This window comes from Epinephelus fuscoguttatus, linkage group LG5, assembly GCF_011397635.1.
Source record: "Epinephelus fuscoguttatus linkage group LG5, E.fuscoguttatus.final_Chr_v1".
NCBI classification, from domain to species: domain Eukaryota; kingdom Metazoa; phylum Chordata; class Actinopteri; order Perciformes; family Serranidae; genus Epinephelus; species Epinephelus fuscoguttatus.
The window spans coordinates 45,873,074-45,899,662 of NC_064756.1; the positions used below are offsets into that span (position 1 = coordinate 45,873,074).

A 26,589-nucleotide genomic window follows, 5' to 3' on the forward strand; every position below is an offset into this window, starting at 1 on the left:
CAGTGGTCACTCCTTTGTGCTCGAGTGGATACAAACACTTTCCTCATGCTGCTGGCTGCAGAGTCTTCAGACCATCGCCTGAGTGAAGCATGACACCTGTCCAGCAGTAATTTTGTCCTCTGATGGTTTATCATACTGTGACGAGAGTCTGGTGGGTCCTTCAGGACTGAGCATTCGGTAACTCTGATGATCTGTAAAACAGGACCGATTCAGAATAACATTGTACTTTGACGAGACCAGGAATCAGTGTCACATTCTTAAACGCTTCTCTGAGCTTCTAATGCAGTTACCTACCCAAAGTGTTTCCAAACGGTGTCTGTCCCCCAACCACCTAAATTATTTAAATATGAAGTTAACAAAGAGGAGTTGTGCATAAAAACCTAAAAAAAAAAAAAAAAAAAAAAAAAATTAAAACCTCTTCTGTGACAGAAAGACACTACAGGAGAATTAAATGTGGACTGTTAAATATCAGGTCTCTATCATCTAAGGCAGTGTTAGTCAACAAACTAATATCAGATAATCATATTGATTTACTCAGCCTCACTGAAACCTGGCTGTGTCACAATGATTATGTCAGTCTAAATAAATCCACTCCTCCCAGTCATAATAATACCCACATTCAAGGCAGCGGTCGAGGAGGGGGAGTTGCAGCCATTTTTAACTCTAGTCTATTAATCAGCCCTAAACCTAAACTAGATTATAATTCCTTTGTCTTTTACATCCGACCTGCAAAACCTCACAGCCATTTCTATTTGTTATAGTGTACTGGGCTCCTGGCCCGTATTCTGAATTTTTATTTGAATTCTCAGAGTTTTTATCAAGTTCAGTTCTTAAATCAGATAAAGTTATTATTGTAGGTGATTTTAACATTCATGTTGACGTTGATAATGACTCCATCGCTACCGCGTTTATCAGATTATTAGACTGCACTGGCTTCAGTCAGAGTGTACATAAACTCACTCACTGTTTTAACCACACCCTCGATCTAGTCCTGACGTATGGAATTGAAATTGAAAACTTACTAGTCTTTCCACAGAATTCCCCTCTATCAGATCACAACTTAATAACTTTTGATTTCTTTCTACTTGATTGCACGCCACTCAGCAACAATTACTATACTAGGTGCTAATGGAAATATAGGTGTGTTGCTTATGCATTTAAGACATGAACTGTGTGACATATATAATGGAAAACTACTGTGATGATTTAACTGATTGAAATGTGCTTGCTTTACAGAGAGGAGAAGTACAGAAGGAGAAGTATAGTGCTGTAACAGATGAGCTCACGTAATCACATGCAGCTAGAATAGATAATTATGACCATGAATGGCAGAAAGAACAGAATGTGTTGTATTCAGATAATTCTGCACATTGGGGGTGGGGAAGTGTTGCTTTTGTCTTCTCAAAACAGGAAGAATCAGCCCCAACGAGTCAGATCAACACGAGGCAGCTGTGTAAAAGAATGAGGAAGCAGGCAGCAAGCACCCAATGAGAAGACTGAACCATGCCCGTGCACAATGACACTCTGTTACGCTGAAATATACTGGGTCAGGGAGAGACAGGAGGTCAGACTTCGTGAAGTGACACACCTTTGTTGTTCGTCAGGGACGTGAAGATCAGACCCAGAGCTCTGTAACTTTATTCCTTTACTGCTTAATAAACCTACTGATTGAGACTGAACATCTTCTCTATTCTCTTCATTAAAGAACGCGCAGGACCAGGCTCTCACATAGTCAACATTGAGTGACAGAGTGAGCCAAAATCCAACAGTGTTTATCAGATAGTGCTGTAAAAAAAAAACTTCGGCGTCGGCGGCTTTTCAGCTGATTGAGCATGTTGAATCGGCGGTGGAGCTTGTTGGTGAGAGAGATCACTCTGATGCAACTTTATTGATCCCTAAGGAAATTTAACAGTGATCAGCTGCTCACAAACACATAAACATAGATCAATAATTGTTGGCTGCTCAGGTTTTATTTCCTTGCCCCTGTAGGGAGTGAATCTGCCTGTGGTGAAACCGGGGCTAACTGGTGTTTCCTCCTCAGGCTCCACTTCACTCAGCTGCCCGACAGACCCACTGCTTCTTCCCACTTTAACCTGAATAATAAACCGGGGCTAGCTGTGAGGCTAGCGGAGCGTTAGCCGCAGCATGATTGGAGGGAAACACAGCCAGTTAGCCTCCGCTAGCTTCCCAGCTAGCTCCTGCTCTCCGTTTGGTTCCAACCGCAGCACCGAGCCCCGGTTTGTTATTCAGGCTAAAGTGGGAAGAAGCAGCGGGTTTATTGGGCAGCTGAGTGAAGTGGAGCCTGCGGAGGAAGCACTGGGACCGTCTGGATGTAATAGTCTATGAAGTTGCTGCGGTGCTCGGCTGCACAGATAGGAAACCCCTCAGCTGACAGGATGTACCACTCTCTCACTCCGCTCTCTCTCACGCAGGTGCAGAACGTACGTGCTACTTGGCCGTCGGATGTAGTCTTTGTAGTGTGTTCAAACACAACTGACACAGGGCAACGTGAGGCGACGTGTACAACGCAACAGTTGGCTTTTGTCGCTGCTAGTTCTTTGATGTCGGTTTGGTGTGTCCACACCTTAAGGCCTTGGTTCAACCAGTGAAAGATTTTTAATATGTTTGGATTCAGTCTGCTGACTACTGATATTTCCTGCAAGTGTCTAATTGTACATTTTAATGCCTAAATTACGTGATACAACCCAATTCAAAGCAGTAGAATTTATAAGCAATAAAACATACTCTTGATCAGTTCAATACACTCAGATGTTTTGCTGCTACAGTCTAACTTGGTCTGGTGTGACCAGTAGCTGGTGGCTAATGCCGAGTCATGTGCTCATGATGTCATTAAAGCAACTGACTTGAGACAATTTGGAGAACTAACAGAAAACTCAACATGCAGTTACATGTAATTGCCACAGTGACCACAGTCGTCACTGTTCAGCAGCAGTTAGTTACTACATCAGATTTTCAACAAACACCACATCCCTGTGCACTTTAAACCCAGCAACACACTGAGACAGAAACTTGTCCACCCCAAGGACAAAATACCCAGACATAAGCAGAGTAATGTAGCGTATGCAGTTCAGTGCAGCCAGGAATGCACAGATTTATACATTGAGGAGGCAAAACAACCACTCCACAAACACATGACACAGCACAGGAGAGCCAGCTCCTCGGGTCAAGACTCAGCTCTCCACTTACATCTAGAGGAGAAGGGACACTCCTTTGAGGACAGCAATGTGTACATCTTTTCCAGGGAGGAAAGATGGTTTGAAAGAGGAGTAAAAGAATCCATCCACGTCAAGCTGGAAAGACCATCATTACACAGAAGGGGTGGCTTATGACACTACTTATCCCCCACCTACAATGCAGTCTTGGGATCCCTCCCCAGACAACTTCACACCCATTCACCCCTGGTCCCACCTGACTCTAACGACTCACATGGTGGCCAAGTGGGTCAACGGCTAACATTGTGACCTTAACAACTCTGAAACTAAAAGCTCACACGACCCCTGCAACTCTGCAAGGGTTCCCACCCACACAGGGTTTATAGCCTGCACCGTCGTACTAGTCATTTAGAACTAAAGAAGTTTCTTGGATGAGAGGCAAAAGCCGCAGTCACTCAGTACTAGTCAGTAATCAGTATAAATCCACTCACATGCAAACTGCAAACATGGCTGAAGGAGGCAAAGTTGAACTTTTCCCACCGGCGAAAAGGACGAAGTTGGTGGTGTGGGACTATTTTGGCTATCAGAAGAACTCACTTTGTCCCGACTTTAGAAAGCATCAGAAAAATGAGTGGCCACGGAAAGACCAGAGGAAAAGCCAGAGCCAAGGCAAAGACCCACTCCTCCCGTGCTGGGCTCCAGTTCCCAGTCGGCTGTGTTCAAAGGCTGCTGCGCAAAGGAAACTATGCGGAGCCTGTCAGTGCCAGCGCCCCCGTCTACCTGGCCGTTGTGCTGGAGTATCTGACCGCTGAGATCCTGGAGTTGGCTGGAAACGCTGCCCGCGACAACAAGAAGACCCGTATCATCCCCCATCACCTGCAGCTGACTGTTCACAACAATGATGAGCACAACAAGCTGCTGGGCGGAGTCACCATCGTGAAGTTAAGAAACGTCTCTATTAAACTTTTAATGGGTTTGTATTAGCCTACACATTTAAACAACTGGTGTGATGATGTGTTGCACTGACAGGAGCTGCCTGGTACATGCTGTTGCTCATGAACGGTCAAACGAATATTAGCCTACCATTTAAAGTCTAGAGCACGAAAATAGGACAACACCTGTTTTATTATGATGATTATTATCATTATTATTATTATTATTATTATTATTACCGCGGTAACACCGGTTACCATGGTATATTTGTCCACGGTTATCATACCATCAAAATCTCATACCGGCACATGCCTAGTCCCTCTGTAACTGAGGTTTGCAATCCTGACTTTAAACTTTCCCAAATTGATTATCTTATTGATAGTGCTGCAGGCTCACTGCAAACAACACTCGACTCAGTAGCACCTCTTAAAAAGAAGTTAACGAAGCAAACAGCAGTTTGCCCCTTGGTACAACTTCAAAACCTGAAATTTAAAACAATTATCGTGAACAATTTTGAAAGGAAATGGCGATTAACCAAACTGGAAGAATCTCGTTTGGTCTGGGAAGACAGTCTCAAAACATATAGGAGGGCCCTCCATAATGCCAGAGCAAACTACTACTCATCATTAATAGAAGGAAATAAGAACAACCCCAGGTTTCTTTTCAGCACTGTAGCCAGGCTGACAGAAAGTCACAGCTCTATTGAGCCTTGTATTCCTTTAGCCCATAGCAGTAATGATTATATGAGCTTTTTTAATGACAAAATTCTAACTATGAGAGGATAAATTCATGACCTCTTGTCTTTAGACAGTACCTATCTGCCCTCAAACATAGCTGTAAGACGTGGGGCCATATTCACAAACATTTTGAGAGTACTCTCAGAGAGCTCATAACTTAGACTAGAAACTTTTAGAAAGGAGTCTTAGCTTAGGAGTGATTTAGGAAAGTTCTAAGAGCAACTCTGAGAAAGGAAGGGACAGAAACTTTTATGTTACTGAGGGGGTGTGGTTAACCCTGTTGTCAGGTGTGATGCTTTCTTATAACAGATGTGATTGGTTGTCACAGACATGCCCTTTTGTGGGCCTGCAAAGTGTGGACACCCAGTGGAAATGAAATGAACTGCATGAGCCTGACAGTGTTATCATTGTTAGTGTGATCACTCTGCTGATAGAAGGTTGAGACAGACAAAAGTCATCACAGCTGCACTGTTGCATTTTTCTAATATCTTAGTATTGTGATCATTTTATTTCTGGTGTTCCAGCGTTATTTTGTTGGGTGGTAAATTATGTGCATATCTCAAATGAGATCGACCACAGACATTATCCCTGCACAATCTCATTTGTAGCATTTCATTTACTCACTGTCATTTTGTGTTTAGAGACCATTTCTCTGACCTCTTTGTGTTTCAATCATTTTCTCCTCTGCTTAGGAAACTCTTAAGCCTCTTAAAAGTCCTCCTCTCTGCTCCTAACGGTTTTTCACCTCATGAGCTCTTTTAAGGTCTAAGATGCTTTGTGAATAACTTTTTTCTTTATAAGGACCTAGTCTTAACTTTATGGGGAAATTCTCATTCCCCAACGTCACAATTCTAAGAATTTTCTTTTTGCCACTAGGGGCAACTCTTAGCACTAGGGAGCTTTGTGAATATGGCCCCTGATCACTCTTCAACAATTGACCTCAATGTGTCTCTTAGACCCCATCCCAACTCGGCTACTTAAGGAAGTCTTACCTTAAGTTAACACTCACATATTAGACATGATCAGTATATCTCTATTGACAGGCTCTGTACCAAAGTCCTTAAAGGTAGCTGTAATTAAACCACTTCTAAAAAAGCCAACCCTGGATCCAGAGGAGTTAACTAACTATAGATCAATATCTAATCTTCCCTTTCTTTCAAAAATCCTTGAAAAAGTAGTCCCAGACCCGATGTGTGACTTTCTCCATGATAATAATTTATTTGAGGAATTTCAGTCAGGATTTAGAGTGCATCATAGCACAGACACAGCACTAGTAAAAATGACCAATTATATTCTGATTGCCTTAGACAAAGGACTCATCTCTGTACTTGTTTTGTTAGTGCTGCATTTGACACAATTGACAATCAGATTCTACTACAGAGACTGGAACATTTGATTGGCCTTAAAGGTCCTGCACTAAACTGGTTTAAATCTTATTATCTCTTTCACGTTCACGATAAATCATCTTAACATACTAATATTTGTTCCACAAGGTTCTGTGCTCGGACTAATTCTATTCACTTTATATATGCTTCCCTTAGGTAACATCATTAGAAATCACTCTGTAAATTTCAAAATGTTCATTTGTCAATAAAGCCAGAAAAAACAGATCAAACAACTAAACTTCAAAAATGCCTTGAAGACATAAAATCCTGGATGAGCTCCAATTTCCTGATGTTAAATTCAGACAACCATGTCCACCTGCAGATACATTTGAATGAAGGAGAAGCATGTTTTAACAGGGTGTGCAGTGACCCCAGTCACACTAATATTAACATGTTATAGTTTACTATAACTTCATCTCAAATAGGGCTGTCCCAAACAATTATTTTTATAACGATTAATCTAGCAATTATTTTTTCAATTAGTTTAACTATTATTTTTTCAATTATCGATTATTTTTCCATTATTTGATTAATAATGCAATTTAAACAATATGAATACCAAAACATTTCTTATTAACATTGACATTTATTGAAACATAAGTGTTTCCCCTACCATTATATTAGTCAGATCACAACAGAAGTCATTTAAAGGAGCAATAAGTGAAATTCATCATTTCTAGATTGTGAAGGAATTAAAAAATTGCTATGTGAAGAACTAGAGGTGTAACTTCATCTGGAGTATAGCATGACCTCACACACCCTCTCTCTGTGTTGATCTCAGGCCACATTTGCAATTAGCATTGTAAAATGAAGCCTGGCGGGCAGCCTGGCGGCTGTGTTTAGCTATTCTCCTGCCTACTTCAATGATGATGGTACCTGTAATAAATGTAATATATTTGCTGAAATGGAGGCGAGGCTCAGTGACTAAAAGAGCTGGTAGAAGCGCTCCATAGCTGCAAGCTACTCCAGAAGCTGTAGTAGCTCTAGTGCTAACTCTGGGAGCTAACGCCTCTCTTCTCCGTGAGCCAGGAGCCCGTGAGCTGGTCTCATGGAGAAGAGTTGGAACTTTAGCATGGCAGCCGACTAGTGCTAACGCTAACGTCCCCACGCTTAAGCAGGCTTCCGGAACGTTAGCATGGCAGCTGACAAGTGCTAACGCTAACGTCCCCACGCTAGAGCTCGCCGGAGCTGAGAAGCAGGCTCTTGGAACATTAGCATGGCAGCAGACAAGTGCTAACGCTAACGTCCCCACGCTAGAGCTCGCCGGAGCCAAGAAGCAGGCTCCCGGAACGTTAGCATGGCAGCCGACTAGTGCTAACGCTAACGTCCCCACGCTTCTCGGCTCCGACTCACTGAGCCTGGCGGAGAAGCGTGGGGACGTTAGCACGAATCAGCTGCCACACTAACATTCCACCTCTTCTCCGTGAGACCGTGAGCCCGGCTCCCGGCTCAGTTGGAGTTGGAGCATTAGCGTGGCAGCCGAGTAGTGCTAACGCTAACAGGAAAGCAGGGAAATAGCTAAACACAGCAGAGACCGAGAGTGAGTGAAAGACATCGCTAACTGCTAAACTAAGTTGGCTGTTTAGGTTTTATTTCCTCGCCCCTGTAGCGAGTGAATCTGCCTGCAGTGAAAGCGGGGGCTAACCGGTGCTTCCTCCTCATGCCCCACTTCACTCAGCTGCCAACACAGCCAGTTAGACTCCGTTTGGATCCAACCGGAGCACCGAGCTTTGGTGTCGGTACACTTTGTTTTGCTCTACAGGCAGTGCACAACAGCGAACCTAGCGGTGAAACGATTTCGCTTATTGCCCCTTTAAGGTTACCTTTCCTATAGAACAGGTCTATAGCCTACCTTGTCCTTTTATTAAACAAACTAAATAGTCTTATGTAATTTATCTTATGTCATTTCTGTCTCTACATGGTTGTAACGTGCACGGCACACACACACACACACACACACACACACACACACACACACACACACACACACACACAGGTGAGCACACTAGAGCGCGGCTCGGGCCTTATTTTCCTGACTGAACCTGACCCGAGTCCGAGACAATTATAACCGAGCCTGGCCCAAACCCGCAGCACGGCACTGGAAACACAGTCAATGGAGCGGAGCCTGTGTTGCATTCAGGTGTTGTCACGTAAATAACAAATTCCAGCACTTGAATAGGCCATAGCACAACACAGCTGCATGTCAAGTAGGCCGAACCCAAGCAAAATTTTTGATTTGTTATCTTGTTGCAACCAGTGGAGTCGCCCCCTGCTGGCCATTAGAAAGAATGCAGGTTTAAGGCACTTCCACATTGGCTTCACTTTTAGACCTGGAGGTTGCCACTTGGGATGCGTCTATCAATTAAAGATACATACACATACCAATAATGATCATGGAGCAGAAGGTTCCTTAATGTAACATCATAGCCAGCTGAGCTTTTAACCAAGCTTCGGGATAAAGTTTAACATAGAGCAACATGAAAAAACAGTTACCCACATGCAACCTATGACTGACTACAACTGATTATATATGAGAATTAACATTTACACAGTTTTTATGACTATTACATACAACATCACCAAAACAGAGGCTAGCCACGTTAACTGTGAATATGCTTCACAGGCTAACCTGCAAAATAAACAGTAATAAACAAAAGAAAATGGAAAAACTTACAACTTCCATGTCTCGAGTCGGGTCACAGTATCAATCCATCCTTGAGCTTCAGTTTTGAGGTAAATCCTACTTATTAACCCTCCGCTGAGAGAGTTTTCCAGTTGCTGTGGGAGCATTTCAGTCAAAAATAAAGTTAATCCACTAGGTCTTCACTTTCTCAGATGATGGAAGAACATGAAGGCTTTTCTGTTGGTTTACAGCTAACAACAGAACAGGAAGCATGCTTTCTTTTTGCCGTGTTACAAGGCAAAATATTTCCTTGTTATCCCTGATAACAAGGAAATAACAGTGGTGGACAACAAGGTAGATTCAGCAGATACAGGTATGGTCACCTGGCTGCAGGTGGGTCTGTGGCACACGAGAGCCACAGGATGTCATATCCAGCATCAAATATGAATCACTCATTGTTACACACATTTTCTGATAGACAGAGCAGGAGAAAAAGAAAGAGGATGGGCTTTTCTCTTATTTTGAGTGTCTCTACACACGGAAAAATGCATATTGCATAATACGTTGCGTAAGAAGAGTAATCCAGAACAACAACGTGTTGAAAAGAGCATCTTGACATTGTTGAATCTACAAAATTAATTTGTTGTGAATTTATTTATTTATTTTTTGGCATTTTCAAAAACGCTAACTCCCACCCAACCCGCTGTGGCGGGACACCATTCCTGCAGAAATCTGGTATCTATCCTCCTGTCTTACCCAAGGTAGCCCCATTGAGGCTTTATTTTGTGTCGCAAAACCCCTTTAACATTGTTTACTGTGTGTGAAGCTACAAAGCTATTGGTCCTGTATTGTGAGTGAACCGTCTGTTATATTTGGTGTTCAAACAGATTTGGACCATATGTGCCTCTTTCTTGGACTCTCAGATGGTCATATTACAAACATCAAACACAAGAGACCTTTCAATCTTTTGACTTTTGCTGCCAGGAAAAATATTCTGCTCTTCTGGACCAAGGATGTTGCTCCAGCAAAAAAAGCCATAGTACAATCTTGTAATGCAGTATATTCCCAAGGAATATATCTCTTGTATGCTTCACTCTTCAGTAGAGGCCTTTCATAAAGTTTGGGATTCTTAAAGTACATTGGACCTACACTGTCATCTAGTATATCACAGAGGTTTCCTAAATTGGCGTAGCCAGTCTCTGGCTTTGTGTAAATTAGCCCTATTGTAACCTCGTTATTTGTCTGTATAGCCCAATTGTTAGTCTGTTTGTTTGTTTGGTTATTACTGCCTCTGTGTGGCTGTAGGAGGTGAGGAACGTTGGGGATGGATGTAATGCCCACTCTCTTCCTTATTTTTATTTCTTTCCACTAAATCTTTTTTCATTGCTACCTTATTCTCTTATTTTCAACTACACCTTCTATTTGCCATGTCATATCCGAGCTGTTCTGTGTTTTATGTAAAAATGCAATAAACATATATATAAAACAAAAACTAAAAAAAAAACAAAAAAAAACAAAACAAAACATTGTTTACTGACTAAGCACCACTAGCCGAGCTAACACTGCTAACGGAGCTAACAGTGACATACCCTTTTTTCATCAACACTCTTGGCCGTGCCAAATTAAGTCATTCCATGCTGATTTGTATTTCCATAGTCAGTATAGACGCGTCACGCCAAGCCAAGCCGTGCCTGAGAGACCTTCTCCAGAGTAGGTCCAAAAGCCAGACCGCCCGCCCTCAAGCGGGTAGCAGTGACATCTCGCCCCGACCGCAGCCAACTCCCAACAACATCCCCCCACCACCACCACCAAACTAGTGTGTGTGTTGCGAGACTGTACTCACCTCTGTCTGCAGGAGACCTGAGAGAAAGGCATTTTTAAAAGTCTGTGTGTGTTCAGCTCTCAGTACTTTTATAGCTTCTAACTGAATTTCTATTTGGTTTGCAGTTTAGTTTCTCTCCTGTGTCCTGTTTGTACTTTAGATATCTGCTCTATTTTACTGTGTCGTGTTCGCTATCTGCCGTAGTAGAAGTTGTGTGAAGTTGCTGCTTGAAAACTTCACATTTTCCTATTTTGCTGCTCACAATAAAAGCTTAAACATAACAAATTAACGAGGACAGTAAAAAAAAAAAAAAAAAAAAGAAACAGCCACAGTGAGATGTTGAATAAAGAGCTGCAGACAACACTGCACCTCTGCAAACAGCTCACCTCCAACAGGTAAAGCCCACCATCACCAGTTTAAGACACACCTTAAAGAAGGTAGCCCTCTTGAAATGGAAATGCAAATCCCCATTGTGCTGGCCTGATGGCCCAAACCATGCCAAGCCAAACAGGGCTCCAGACTAACTCCAGACTAACTTTTAATAGGAGCACTGTAGCCCCTAACTGAAAAATTTTAACAGAAAATTCAGGGGCACACCTTAAATCATCCTGCAATGCAATTATTCACATTTTTGGCCATTTTACCTATATCATAAACTATATGTAGTCTACTGTATATTAACATTTAGCCTTTGCAGTTAAGGCGAAAGGTCTGCTCAGATGCTTTGCAGCAGCAAACTGATATGATGCTGATTTACATGAGAATTCATGTAAAACAGAGGCTGAACCATGAACATTTTAATAAATTAATCCATCATAATGAAAACAATTGGAGACTGAGAACAAACTCATATAGGAGTTTGGACTCATTTGGATTCAGCTCAAATGTCCAGACCTCAACGCACTTGCAGACTCGCGGACTCTGGTGATGCCGAGGGCTGTCCAAATCCACAATTCGGCCGGCCCACAAGGGGCCTCAAGTGGACTTTCAGCAGACTTCGCTGATTAAATAACCCACATTTCATTGCAATACAGACATGATGTTGCGGGTTTTTGAACTGCCGCAAAAAAACTTTTGTGGGCCAGAAATAATGTTCAACCACATCATGATACAGGGATATGTATAAGCCTAGACTGTAGGGACAAAACGACAAAAGAAGGTTTCTAATCAGAGTAATAGAGATGTACCGATACCACTTTTCCTTCCCGATACCGATTCCAATCCCTGAACCTTAGGTATCCGTCGATACCGAGTACCGATCCGATACCAGCACATAAAATAAAAATGGATGGGATATGAATTGTTTTATGTCTCAACTCCTAAAACTCTACGTAAAATATTAAGATATAAATACATAATAGTATGCCATAAAACTTTTTTTTTCTTTTATTAATATAATTATTATCTAGTGTTGACATACAGTACAGGCCAAAAGTTTGGACACACCTTCTCATTCAATGCATTTTCTTTATTTTCATGACTATTTACATTGTAGATTCTCACTGAAGGCATCAAAACTATGAATGAACACATGTGGAGTTATGGACTTAACAAAAAAAGGTGAAATAACTGAAAACATGTTTTATATTCTAGTTTCTTCAAAATAGCCACCCTTTGCTCTGATTACTGCTTTGCACACTCTTGGCATTCTCTCCATGAGCTTCAAGAGGTAGTCACCTGAAATGGTTTCCACTTCACAGGTGTGCCTTATCAGGGTTAATTAGTGGAATTTCTTGCTTTATCAATGGGGTTGGGACCATCAGCTGTGTTGTGCAGAAGTCCGGTTAATACACAGCCGACAGCCCTATTGGACAACTTTTAAAATTCATATTATGGCAAGAACCAATCAGCTAACTAAAGAAAAACGAGTGGCCATCATTACTTTAAGAAATGAAGGTCAGTCAGTCCGGAAAATTGCAAAAACTTTAAATGTGTCCCCAAGTGGAGTCGCAAAAACCATCAAGCGCTACAACGAAACTGGCACACATGAGGACCGACCCAGGAAAGGAAGACCAAGAGTCACCTCTGCTTCTGAGGATAAGTTCATCCGAGTCACCAGCCTCAGAAATCGCAAGTTAACAGCAGCTCAGATCAGAGACCAGATGAATGCCACACAGAGTTCTAGCAGCAGACCCATCTCTAGAACAACTGTTGAGAGGAGACTGCGCAAATCAGGCCTTCATGGTCAAATAGCTGCTAGGAAACCACTGCTAAGGAGAGGCAACAAGCAGAAGAGATTTGTTTGCGCCAAGAAACACAAGGAATGGACATTAGACCAGTGGAAATCTGTGCTTTGGTCTGATGAGATCTTTGGTTCCAACTGCCGTGTCTTTGTGAGACGCAGAAAAGGTGAACGGATGGATTCCACATGCCTGGTTCCCACTGTGAAGCATGGAGGAGGAGGTGTGATGGTGTGGGGGTGTTTTGCTGGTGACACTGTTGGGGATTTATTCAAAATTCAAGGCACACTGAACCAGCATGGCTACCACAGCATCCTGCAGCGACATGCCATCCCATCCGGTTTGCTTTTAGTTGGACGATCATTTATTTTTCAACAGGACAATGACCCCAAACACACCTCCAGGCTGTGTAAGGGCTATTTGACCAAGAAGGAGAGTGATGGAGTGCTGCGGCAGATAACCTGGCCTCCACAGTCACCGGACCTGAACCCAATCGAGATGGTTTGGGGTGAGCTGGACCGCAGAGTGAAGGCAAAGGGGCCAACAAGTGCTAAACACCTCTGGGAACTCCTTCAAGACTGTTGGAAAACCATTTCAGGTGACTACCTCTTGAAGCTCATGGAGAGAATGCCAAGAGTGTGCAAAGCAGTAATCAGAGCAAAGGGTGGCTATTTTGAAGAAACTAGAATATAAAACATGTTTTCAGTTATTTCACCTTTTTTTGTTAAGTCCATAACTCCACATGTGTTCATTCATAGTTTTGATGCCTTCAGTGAGTATCTACAATGTAAATAGTCATGAAAATAAAGAAAACGCATTGAATGAGAAGGTGTGTCCAAACTTTTGGCCTGTACTGTAGATCAAGACAGGTTAAAGGCGCTGTATGTAAGAATGTGGCCAAAGGCGCTCTATGTAAGAATGTGGCCAAAACGGTTACTGCACTCAAATATAAAATACTGCCGCAAGCCCCCCCCCCCCCCCCCCCACAGTAGCCACTTCGACATCCGATTTCAAATTCTTCTCCGCTTTCGACCATCTCCACCGTTCAAACGCATCTCCTATATAGACCTTCGCTTTGCCTCAAGTTTTGTCTTGGCGTTTTTGGGAATCATAACGAGGTCGTTTGGGATTAGTCGCACTGTCAGCCATTGTAGCTCAGTCGTAACTGTAACTGATGCTGAGACTCTACTGACTGCGTGACTGGTAGACGGAGATGGGTGGCGCAACAGGCCAAAACTCAAATTTGAAACATAAACATGATTTGCAGACCGTAAAAAAAATTTTTTAAATGCAAATATTCTGGCTGTACTATTGTTGTCGGTGAGATCAGTATGTTATATTAACATTAATCCTTAGTCTCTGTGACATATTAGGAGGATTTTACAACTATTTGCTTTAGATTTCTTACATATAGCTCCTTTAAAGTGCAGCCACACAATTTGGTAAAAAAGACATTGTAAAGGCTACAGTAGAATGTACGGCTTGTATTAACAAATACAGATCAGTCTCATAATGAATGCACTCACGCAGGGTTTTTCACAAACGCACATGCTCTGGTTCGCAGTTGTATTTCAGACTCACTAATGCACACGATCTGTTTCGCAAATATACACACACTGGTTCACAAATATAATGTTTATGCAAACTTGTAATTTAAATTCGGGGTAACACTACATAATACGGCCCGCGTCCTTAGTGCGTACCTCCTGTTCACTTACCACCTACTTTCCCCGGACTTCCAGGGTAACTCCTGGTCATTCCCCACTTACTTTCTGCAGTCTTAGAGCATAACTCGCGGCCACTTACCATGTAATTTGCGGAACTTAAGGTGTAACTTACGAATCATTTTAAGTATACTGAATGAAATAGTCTACTGTACAATATAAACAAATGCCTTTGCTCTTTGCTCATGGCAGTTGTGACGGTCATTTTTTTATAAGTGTCAGCAGGCAAGCTTCACTCATATTCCAGGGATTTATTATGTTTTGTCTTATAGCCTACTTTATTGTATTATTTGGAACAAGAATATGTTGAGAAATGGGTACATATTATGGAAATTGGCTCTTAACAGGCCGGCTGGTATACAAAGCAAACTTACCTTTCTCAAATGCACACCTGTGGTAGTCTTGTATTGGCATCCCAGGACGAAACACAAACAATACAGTAATGTAAAAATATACATACATATTTAAATGCACAATGAGTCATTCAGAGAGTTATAAAATGTTTTTATTATTTAATTACACAGAAACAACATGACAGGTGCCATTCTCTCATCCATACTCTGTAAGTACAGTAGACAAACACTGGAGAACCAGGCTGGATTATTAAGTTTACACTCTTCTCCCCTTCTTAGTCTGTAGTTTGGCACTCAGATGTTAACCCTTTAAACACAGTTAGTTCAATGCTTCACAAGGTAACAATATTACCAGAAAATAATACAAAGACAAATCAAAGTGTCCCTGACAAAAAATAACAGAGTTCCACTGGTTGTCTTATTCAAGCTCAAGTTCAGTTTTGTTTCTTCTGTTATAAACTGTTCAGTTTAGTTTTAATCCTTTATTGTGACAAATGCACTTTTTAAGTCAAAAGTCAAGTGGAAAAGGTCGTCGTGATACTACTACCACACTGGAGTGTGACGCTCAAGTGATGGAGATGGAAGAAGGGATGGGCTCCTGCGGATAAAAGGTGATCTCGATCCAACTCCTTGGGTCAAGGCAGAGATCAGGTTCATGGGTGGCTCGTCATCTCTCTCGTCAGGTAGAATCTCAAATCCATATGTAATTTTCCATCGGATCTCAAAAACCTCACCTGTGTAGAAACAGAGCTATTACTATTTTGCATCATCAACTTCAGTTGTTTCATGGCCATAACCAATATCACATAAATACATCAAGTAACACTAAGTGAGCAGATGATTAACTTTTAACTGCAGAGTTTTTCTCAGCATGGAATACTTTATCCTGTCTTTACATTTCACATCATTAATTATTAGCCTTTTAATCCATAACTTGTGATTATTAAGCATATTAATCAATTACAAATAATACACATTTCCTTTTGAACTACAAAGTTAATGTTTTTAACCATTTGTTTACTAAATAAATCCAAATGTCAGCACTCACAAATATCATATATATCAGTCTTTTAATAACGCACAGCAGTATCACAAACGTACGCTGAGGAAAGCCAAGTGCTGAAACGCGTCCGTTTGTGATACTGCTGTGCGTTATTAAAAGACTGATATATATGATATTTGTGAGTGCTGACATTTGGGTTTATTTAGTTTGTGAGTTTTGGGTCGGCACCCTGTGATTTTTCAAACGGTGAGTTGAGCACGTCAATTCTTTTGTTTTAACCATTTGTTTAACATTTTTCAACTTGACTATGGATAACAAAATCATGTAGGGGAGAGTGGGGTGAGATGTGCCAGTTTTTACTTGAGGTGATTTTAAAGAGAGGGCATTGCAGTAATGCGTCCAACTAAAATATGTACATATATTTCAGGATGTGGGGCATGTAATGCTGTATAAAAGCAAGACAAATTCAATACCAAATTACTTATTAAAGCTTTTTTTTTATAACATCAAAGGCCAATTTTAGCAGTAGATAACATGTCGAATACATGAAAGATTGGTTAGAAGTGGGCCTACATAATATTTAACATTTTCAGAATAAAATTAAGTTAAACCTGAACAAAATCAACTGCAATTCTCAGAACCAGGCTACAACACAACATGCCACTTGTCATTACTGCAGTATTCTTCAACAAGGCCTATTGCATTGCTTTTATACAACATTACAGTATATGAGATGAAAATGTTCTGTTTTACTTCAATAATCAATGGCCCAATCTACCCCAACGTATTTTCTCCAAAGGCACAACTCACTCTGCACTGGGGGCAAATTGTGCCACAAGACCACTTTTTTTTTGGAAGGCCATATTTTTTAAACAGTTTATTTAAGGTCCAAAGTGGTTGTTGCCAGGGATGCCCCACATCCTGAAATATATGTACATATTTTAGCTGGACGCATTACTGCCATGCCCTCTCTTGAAAGTCACCTCAAGTAAAAACTGGCATATCTCACCCCACTCTCCCCTACATGATTTTGTTATTCATAGTTAAGTTGAAAAATGTTAAACAAATGGTTAAAAACATTAACTTTGTAGTTCAAAGGGAAATGTGTATTATTTGTAATTGATTAATATGCTTAATAATCACAAGTTATGGATTAAAAGGCTAATAATTAATGATGTGAAATGTAAAGACAGGATAAAGTATTCCATGCTGAGAAAAACTCTGCAGTTTAAAGTTATTCATCTGCTCACTTTGTGTTACTTGTTGTATTTATGTAATATTGATTATGGCCATAAAACAATTGAAGTTGATGATGCAAAATAGTAATAGCTCTGTTTCTACACAGGTGAGGTTTTTGAGATCCGATGGAAAATTACATATGGATTTGAGATTCTACCTGACGAGAGAGATGACGAGCCACCCATGAACCTGATCTCTGCCTTGACCCAAGGAGTTGGATCGAGATCACCTTTTATCCGCAGGAGCCCATCCCTTCTTCCATCTCCATCACTTGAGCGTCACACTCCAGTGTGGTAGTAGTATCACGACGACCTTTTCCACTTGACTTTTGACTTAAAAAGTGCATTTGTCACAATAAAGGATTAAAACTAAACTGAACAGTTTATAACAGAAGAAACAAAACTGAACTTGAGCTTGAATAAGACAACCAGTGGAACTCTGTTATTTTTTGTCAGGGACACTTTGATTTGTCTTTGTATTATTTTCTGGTAATATTGTTACCTTGTGAAGCATTGAACTAACTGTGTTTAAAGGGTTAACATCTGAGTGCCAAGCTACAGACTAAGGAGGGGAGAAGAGTGCAAACTTCATAGTCCAGCCCGGTTCCCCAGAGTTTGTCTGTACTTCCAAGGAAAGTAGGCTGTACTTACACACTAATTACAGAGAAAATAGGTTCTACTTAGACACTAAGGAGGGGAGAAGAGTGCAAACTTCATAATCCAGCCCGGTTCCCCAGTGTTTGTCTGTACTTCCAAGGAAAGTAGGCTGTACTTACACACTAATTACATAGAAAGTAGGTTCTACTTAGACGCTAAGGAGGGGAGAACAGGGCAAACTTCATAATCCAGCCCGGTTCCCCAGTGTTAGTCTGTACTTCCAAGGAAAGTAGGCTGCACATAAACACTAATTACATTACTGTACTTAGAGAGTATGGATGAGACAATAGCACCTGTCATGTGGTTTCTGTGTAATTAAATAATAAAAACATTTTATAACTCTCTAACTCTCATTATTGTGCATTTAAAAATATATGTATATTTCTACATTACTGTATTGTTTGTGTTTCATCCTGGGATGACAATGCAAGACTTCCACAGATGTGCATTTGAGAGTGGTAAGTTTGCTTTGTATACTAGCCGGCCTGTTATGAGCCAATTTCCATAATATGTACCCATTTCTCAACATATTCGGAAGTTACCTTAAATTCCGCGAATTACTTGGTAAGTGGCCGCGAGTTATGCTGTAAGACTGGAGAAAGTAGGTGGGGAATGACCAGGAGTTACACTGGAAGTCCGGGGCGAAGTAGGACAAGTGAACGGGGGGTACGCTCTAAGAAGCAGCCTAGTTATACTGTAAGACACGGGGAAATACATGCGGGAAGTGAGCAGGAGTTACGCTGTATGTCTGTGGAAGTTGGGGTGAAGTAGGTGGTAAGTGAATGGGAGGTACATCTAAGAAGCAGCCTAGTTACACTGTAAGACACGGGGAAATACGTGCGGGAAGTGAATGGGAGTTCACTCCGGGGTTTTTTTGGACCTAGTTGTATTGCGGAGTTTTGCACAGCGGCGACCACAAAAAAACATGATGGCACAACAGTCTCCTTCAGTACATTATTCTATGCTTTCTTTTGATTTTCACATTGGCTAGTCATCCTGTTTAATTTGTCTTATGATTAAATCAGAACCATTGAAACAAGTTGTAGCAAGCCTCTGCAAGTAATTGGTTGCTGGCAGACACTCTGTGCTGCAATAAAATGGTTAATCAGCAGTGCCGTGCAGTGTACAGCCGATGCGCTGCTGGTTCTGCTGGCCTGAATAGAATATAATGTCTATAGCTTTACTGTTGTGTATACAGCCTTTATAGACTGAGCTGAGTAGTGATGCGTGGGTCGACCTGTAACCCGCGGGACCCGCAAATGGACCTGCGGGTCGGGCAGCAGTGATCGTCTGTTAAATCGGTCTGTAAATGATATTTTGACATTATTATTATAATCTATTAATCTATAATCTATTACTGTCATGGCATCCGAAGGTACTGATGTGTTGAGCGGGTGACAGTCCGCGGTCATTTTCAAAACACACTTGTGTCACGCACTCCAAAAGAAACTTGTTGAAACTTTAAACAATAATTTATTGTACAAAATGGGGGAAACAAACATTGACAAAAACGGTTCCATAATTCATATTAAATTCAAAAGATAACAAAAAACAGCTACAAGTTAGAGGGAATAGTGATAAAGTGGTAAAACTTGGCATTGATCCACAGCCTCAGACGGATGTACTCAAGCGTGCCGTTCGCACAAGCTCAGTTGGTAGCTATACTATATTTTCACATTTTCACAATGCAATTTAAAAGTTTTGATTTTTATTGATAGCCTACATTTACCAACAACAAAAAGACTACATTTAGCACCAAAAAATATGTTAAAAAAAAGTAAATTAAAAAAATGAATATTGAATACCCAATTTTCATAACGAATACCTATCCGTAGAAATGAATATTCGAATATTCGAATATTTGGGTACAGCCCTAGGAAATACGTGCGGAAAGTGAGCAGAAGTTACACTGTATGTCCGTGGAAGTTGGGGTAAAGTAGGTTGTAAGTAAACGGGAGGTACGCACTAAGGACGCAGGCCATATTATGTAGTGTTACCAAATTCGGAAATGCACACGATCTGTTTCGCAAATGCAAACACTCTGGTTCACAAACATAATTTTTATGCAAACTTGTAATATAAATTCGGAAATCCACACGCTCTGCTTCACAAATATTATTTTGAGGCACACTTGTAATATAAATTCACAGATCATGCGAATCGCTCAATGTGCCTTTACAAACTCCTTCTCATTTGTGAACCTCTCTACATTTGTGAAAGAAATCTGTGTGGTGAATTTTGAGACTCCCCTTGGCTGATAAATCTGTCAATCAAATTTATGATTCTGACTGACAGATTCCCTTGGAGACTTTACATGATGACAGTAAATATGTCGCTCTACGTACAACTGAAGTCCGCGAGGGCATTTGGATTCAGCCTCCAACCACAGCTTGTTGTCACCAACTCCTACTGCAGCCACCTGCTGTCGTCCACTTTACAGGCGAGGCACAGTTCATCTCAAACAAGCCTACTGATGAGTGTAGATGACGTGGTCCTCGCAGTTAACTAATCACTCATTCTTGGACTCTCCCCCTTCTCACACACATTAGGCTATAATGGTGAACTCACTCCTTTGTTTTACAACATGCCCAAAACAAAACAAAAAATTTGCGGGTCACGCACAAGTGAGTAGTTGTAAAAAATACTTGCTGACTCAAAAAATGGTCACAAAATGGAGCCCTGCCAGACCAAACCAGCCAATGCCTATCAAAAAAGGGTAATAGTTAACAACTGTAAAAATGTAGCCACTTACTCACTGGGTGCTACCTAGGGGGAGACTGGTGGGTTGGCACAATGTTTCCACAGCAACACCGTTGGGTTGTGACAGTGTTACTGGCAGTATTGACTGAATAAACAGCTCCAATAGCTAATCTAAGCTTCTACCACACCAGCTGCGTGGTGCAGTAAACAGAAGAGTAGGAATATGAACCTATAGACCAACATGCATAACTGGTCCAAAATATTCTTGGTTGTTAACTGTTTGACGGGTAACCATTAACATTTAACTGTCATCATCCCTCCTCCTCAGCTATGACTCCTTGCTAGAAAGTTTTAGGCCAAGTTAGGAGCTCTCTGAGAGTGTTCTCAGGAGAAATGTGCTACCTGTGTGGACAGTCAAGCGCCTGCGAGTACACTCGCAGTACTTCCGTGGCACTAACACGCTCACTGTGTGTGCCCAGGCTCTCTTAATTATAACAGCCAACTTACTGAAAAATGCCGGGTTTAAATCGGGCTCGGGCCCATAATTACAGGTAATTGGACGGACTGGGCTCGGGCTCCATTTTGTGGGCCCAATCTAAGCTCTACTTGGAAAGGATGTGTCACTTCAATAGCTTACTCAGTGTCCATTTTTTCAGCAGTGCTTTAAAGCTATTCAGAGAATGGGCAGATTTAATTTAATTTTGGATTTTATCCCAAATGTGCTCCTCCCTACCAGTATTGTTTTCGTTAACAATGACAATGACGTAATGATTTCATTAACGCACCTTTATTTCAGGACTAAAATGAGACGGTGATAAGCTAAATATAGCTTTCTGATGACGAAAATATGACGAGACGTATGTGTTGTTTTCAGTGACGAGACAAGACGAAAATGTTAATGGGTTGACTATCAAAATGTATGATATTTCCTCCAACTGTGCATGCAATCTGTTTGCCAAATGCTCAAAATATAAGCACCTGCATCTTGTCCTTGTTCAGTCACGCTAGGGTGACCAGACGTTCTGAAAAATTCGGGACAGTCCCAAAATCAAGCAGTTGTCCTGAATCCCTGCCCTAATTGTCCTGAAAATTACACTAGAGCAGCTTCTAGAGTAGTTATTGCCTGATAAAACATTAAAAACTGATCATGGTGGTTGAGTCATCTTGCAGCTCCTGCCAGCAGCACATTGGCTGCAGCAGTTCCTACATGAATTATGGGTGTTGTAGTTTTTAAATTGTGTAAGGCAGTGGTGATGAAGTAGCTGAAGAGAGCGCAAGTTGCAGCCGCGAGGACAAGCAAAGCACAGGCAGCCATGGGAAGGAGTGATTTGCACGTTGCAGTGCAGTCTCTTGTTCTAACTGTTCAAACTTGTTCTACAACCTGATAGGCCTGTAACGAATGTACCAGACGTCTTTTATTTTGTTAGCTTTTATTTTTTTTAGAGTTTAAATGACAAGTGTATTTACATTGATCAGCTGACATGTCATGACAGTCAAGCTAGGGCTGCACGATTAATCGTAATAAAATCGTGATCTCGATTCATATGCATATGTGATCTTATTTTTCAATGACGGTGATTCTGCCGGCACCGCCCGTGCCGGGAGTCAGGGCATCATCTGCATGAAAACAAGCGCTCCCAACGACGCAGCGTTATACCACGTGATGCAGAGCGACAGCTGGCCGGCAGTTTGGAAAGCAACGAGAGCAGGAGAGAGCCGACAAAGTGAGGAGGACCCCTTAAAAGTTAACGTACTGACACTCCTCAGACAGAGACACACACACACACACACACACACACATATCGGACAGCCTCTCAGTCCTTAGCTGCTAACGCTAGCTCATGTACAACACAGGTACCACACAGAAACTCTTACAAAGGGTCATAATGTGCTTCTAGTGACTGTCAAATCGCCAGCGAAAGTTGTTTACACTGCGGACACGGAGAGCATGGGACAAAGATCCTCTGAGAAGAAAGACAGTTCACTCTGTTCTGCCGCCAGGAACAAACTGGGAGGCAAAGATCCTCTCTGAGGAAGAGGGTTCACTTTGCTGCAGGGTTCACTAAACCGTTCTTTTTTTTTGTTTTGTTTTTTTTCTTTTAATAAATTGAACACACATTAAAGAACATACAAGATCCTGTAGAGAATTAATACATATATTACAATACAATAAACATTGTCAAATTAAATGAAGGAAGAGGATTTTTAAAGGCAATTTGTGTAAAAATATACAGAGACATATAAATAATTATATAATTAAAGATATGTAGGCTATGTTAGGTGAATACTCCTGTCAAATGCATGGTGTTGAAATGTGTAATTTTGATCTTCCTTAGTCCATTTAGACTTTATTTTATCATAACAATAACATGAATGTTATGAATTGTTCACATTTTAATTTAACTTTAATAACATTTATCACACAGCATTTTGTGGAAAAGTCAAATGTTCAGTTTACAGTTTTAATAAACTCAGTAATGTTTCTCAACACATACATTGTTTTGTCTTCATTCAATGTAATTAGCACATATGGTTATTGCGCCATTGGTTTTGGCCTTGGTGCCCCACATTTTGGCCGTGATGCCCCAATAAATTTGTATTTATCAAATGCCAAAGTGGCCTTGCCCTAAAAATGACTTAATTCCAGGCCTGGAATACCTACCTCAGAAAAATGTTGTTCAACATTGATATTATTGTTTAAATTGTTCAAAAGCTGTACGAGAAGACAAGAGACTAAAGTTTATTGTTTTTTACGGTCAGTGTCAGGCTGTCAGCTGTTGCATTTAAGCTAAAAACAGGAGTGTTCCTTCTCTGCTGACCAGAGTTTATGTGCCTTGTGTCTCTTGTATCAGGGACAATCATAGGTTTTGTTATTTAATGATTTTTTTTTTTTTTTTTTTTTAATTTATAATTTTTGTTACTTTTCCTTTTGTATCAGGAAATAAGCACAATAAATCTTTATATTGAAAAAAATCGTGATCTCAATTATAAGCCAAAAAATCGTGATTCTCATTTTTTCCAGAATCGTGCAGCCGTAAGTCAAGCCCACCCCCACCCGCCCGGTCCGAATTACACCCACTCTCATCTGGTCACGCCCACCACCAGGCATGCCCGGGCATGCACAGTGCGAACCGGGGCAGTCACACACACATACACACACACACACACAGTTGGCAGCACACACACACCGAAGCCAGTAAGAAAGAATGTTTTGTGTCTTAACTGTGTTGGAGTGATGAACATTAGCTATGTTTCCATCCAAAAGTGATTCCAATCATTGGGAAATGTGCATTAAACGAAATACGAATCCAGTGTGTTTCCATTAAATGTACGGACTTTGGTAAAAACTACGAACTTGAATTACTCGAATTACTGCCTTCCCGACCTGGAGTGTGGATATCACCATGGAGAGAGGTGCGCTACGTCAGACTTAATTCGAACATAAATGTTTCCATCCCCCATTTTGCGAACCAACATTTTTTCAAATCAACCAAAACTCGGCGAAAGCAAGCGTATGTTAGTTTGTGCGAATCAGGGTATTTTAATTCGAATTTTGGCGTTTCCATCATAATTTTTCAATGCGATACTTCTAGATGCGCATCTAAACAGGCTGATGGAAACATGACTACTGATTCCACTCACTGTTACCACTTTATCTGTGTTTAAAGCACTATTCTTAGTAGATCAGTAAGTACAACATGACAGAATTGTATCTTCATGGATGGGGAAGTCTAGGCTAGAGCTATTAAACTGGTAAGGAATCTGGTTATTATACAAAAGTGTTAAGAGAGTTAACCGTTTATAAATTGCAACACAACCTGTCAACCTCAATTACAATTTCCTTTACCTGTATTGGCCTAATTTATTGATTTCAGAAATTAATGACTAAAACTGGACTAAAACCCTTCAAGTTTTCGTTAACTAAAACTAGACTAAAACCTTTTGAGTTTTCGTCGACTAAAACTAGACTAAAACTATCAAGGATAGAAATGACTACAATGTGACTAAAACTAATAAGCATTTTGTCCAGAAGACTAAGACTAAACTAAATCAAAAATGACTGCCAAGAACAAAACTGCTGCCTACTTTACCAGGACACTCAGGTTGACATTTACCTTATTCACAGCTTAGATTAAAAACAAAAGGCTGTGTTCAATTTCAGTTTGACCTTCAAATACAAAGGTTTAGATGATCTAAATAAACTGTTGCTTTGTTTCCAACCCCGACTGCTTGTGTTGCTGTTGGGCTTCATTGTAGATGTTACTGTGTTCCCTGTTCACAACAATTACTTTGGTAAATACAATGCTATCATAACTGATAGAAACAATGGACAAAACTATAAAAAAAAAAAGAACCAAGTGGTAGTAAATTTAAAATGTCCTACAGTGTGTAATAACAGACATTAAGAAATGTAGGAGTCAGTTCTTGTAAATCTGAGACTCTTTTTTAACCATACTACGCATTGTCATGATCCTGGGTTTCTGTTTCTATTCTGATCTATTGTGGACTTCGTTTTGGGGTTTTCTGTTTGTGTTCTCCCTTGTTTCACAATATTGATTTCTGTTTAATCTGTTTCCTGTTTTATTTTGAAGATTCACTCCTCGTGTCATGTCTAGTTTTACTTTCTGTCTTTGTGTTTTCTGATGCACCTGTCTTGTATCAGTCCATTAGTCTTTGCCCTACCACACTCTCATTGTCAGCCAGTTCCTGTGTTTCCCTCCTTTTGCCCATGACCTCCTACTCTAGTTGCATTTTGTTCTTGTGATCAGTCTTGCCTGTGTATATATACCTGTGTCTTTCCCTCTGACCTCTGTCAGCTCGTCTGTGTTAATCCCTGTGTTCATGGTGTTGTTCCCTGCTTCATTTCCTGCCTGGTCTCTTGTGTTCCATTTTGGATTTCTTCCTTAAGTTCACCACTGTGTTTTTGTGGTACCCAGGTTGGTTTAATGAAAAACTGTATAGAGTATGCAGAAACACCTTTACTTCAATGTGTATTTTTCCAGTTTCAGTGCTTTCTGCATCCCTTTGCCTTTGGGCTTTAATTATTTAACTAACCTACAAAAGGATCCTTGTTGCGAGAAAATACAACTTTTCAAAGACAAATGATTAAATTCTCTACCTGGTTTGGCCAAAATAGATACAAAGAAGAAAAAGTGAAAACGAAACACATTCAGGAGAGAAAATCAAATTTAAGAAGTGGTCAGACCTTGAGATCCATGACGATGGACTGGACCAGGAGGAAAATGGTTGAGTGATCCTCCCAGTTGATGTAAGTGGAGGCTTTACATAGTTTGACACAGGCGATGGCAGCACTTTCCATCAGCTGCTTGCTGCCGCCCTGGCCCGCTAAAGCTTTCCGCAAACTATCCAAAAACAGTTTCTGCAGACATGACAGGACAGGAAAGTGTGTGAGTGCTCTGAGTCATTTTCTGATCTGTTTGTGTGTGTGTGTGTGTGTGTGTATGTGTGTGTGTGTTCTTTCCTACCACCTTGTTGGCTTTGCTGTCTTCCACAGTGTCTTTGGAGATGGTGTGTGTGATCTCTGGACAGAGGATGAGGAGGATGATTTGTAGAGGCCACACAGCTGCCTTCCTCTTAGCGCTCTCTGCAAAGCTGTCCACCAGGTCAAACAACTTCTCTGCAGCTTCTGAGCACACCAATATGCACACCGTTACTGGCAGAAACATCACTTTCAAAGTCCCTAAAAAATCATTACCACAGTCATGTTCAGTATCACAATAACTGCCACTAACAACCAAAAAAGATTTCATTTGCAGCATTTGAGATCTGTCTACAATGACCGCATAATCAAACTAACAAAGCTATTATTTAAATCTGCTTTTTTGAGTTAGTAAATGAAATGTCACTATCACTGGATTCTGGTCCCAGTCCATAGTGATTAGTTCAACAAAAAATATTTGCCTATTCCCAGAAAAGGTTAAGTACAGTGTACAGTGTGAGAGAGTAAGAGCAGGAGACAGAGAGGAGTAGTAGGACTACGATAGTAAGTTAGTAGTTTACAGTGTGTACAGTAATAAGACATGTTGTGTTGTGACATATC

The 26,589-nt window shown here is 40.9% G+C and overlaps 1 protein-coding gene across 4 annotated transcripts in view; it reads right to left on the minus strand.

The window, feature by feature from the left end:
* nf1a (neurofibromin 1a) overlaps positions 1 to 26,589 on the minus strand; it is a 282,655-nt gene that overhangs the window by 189,062 nt on the left and 67,004 nt on the right. For all 4 annotated transcript variants that reach the window (XM_049576726.1, XM_049576725.1, XM_049576727.1 and 1 more), the window contains exons 8-9: positions 26,018 to 26,175; positions 25,735 to 25,908 (exon numbers count right to left, since the gene is read on the minus strand). In XM_049576726.1, coding sequence (XP_049432683.1) covers positions 25,735 to 25,908; positions 26,018 to 26,175 — 332 coding nt within the window. The remainder of the gene's footprint in view (positions 1 to 25,734; positions 25,909 to 26,017; positions 26,176 to 26,589) is intronic.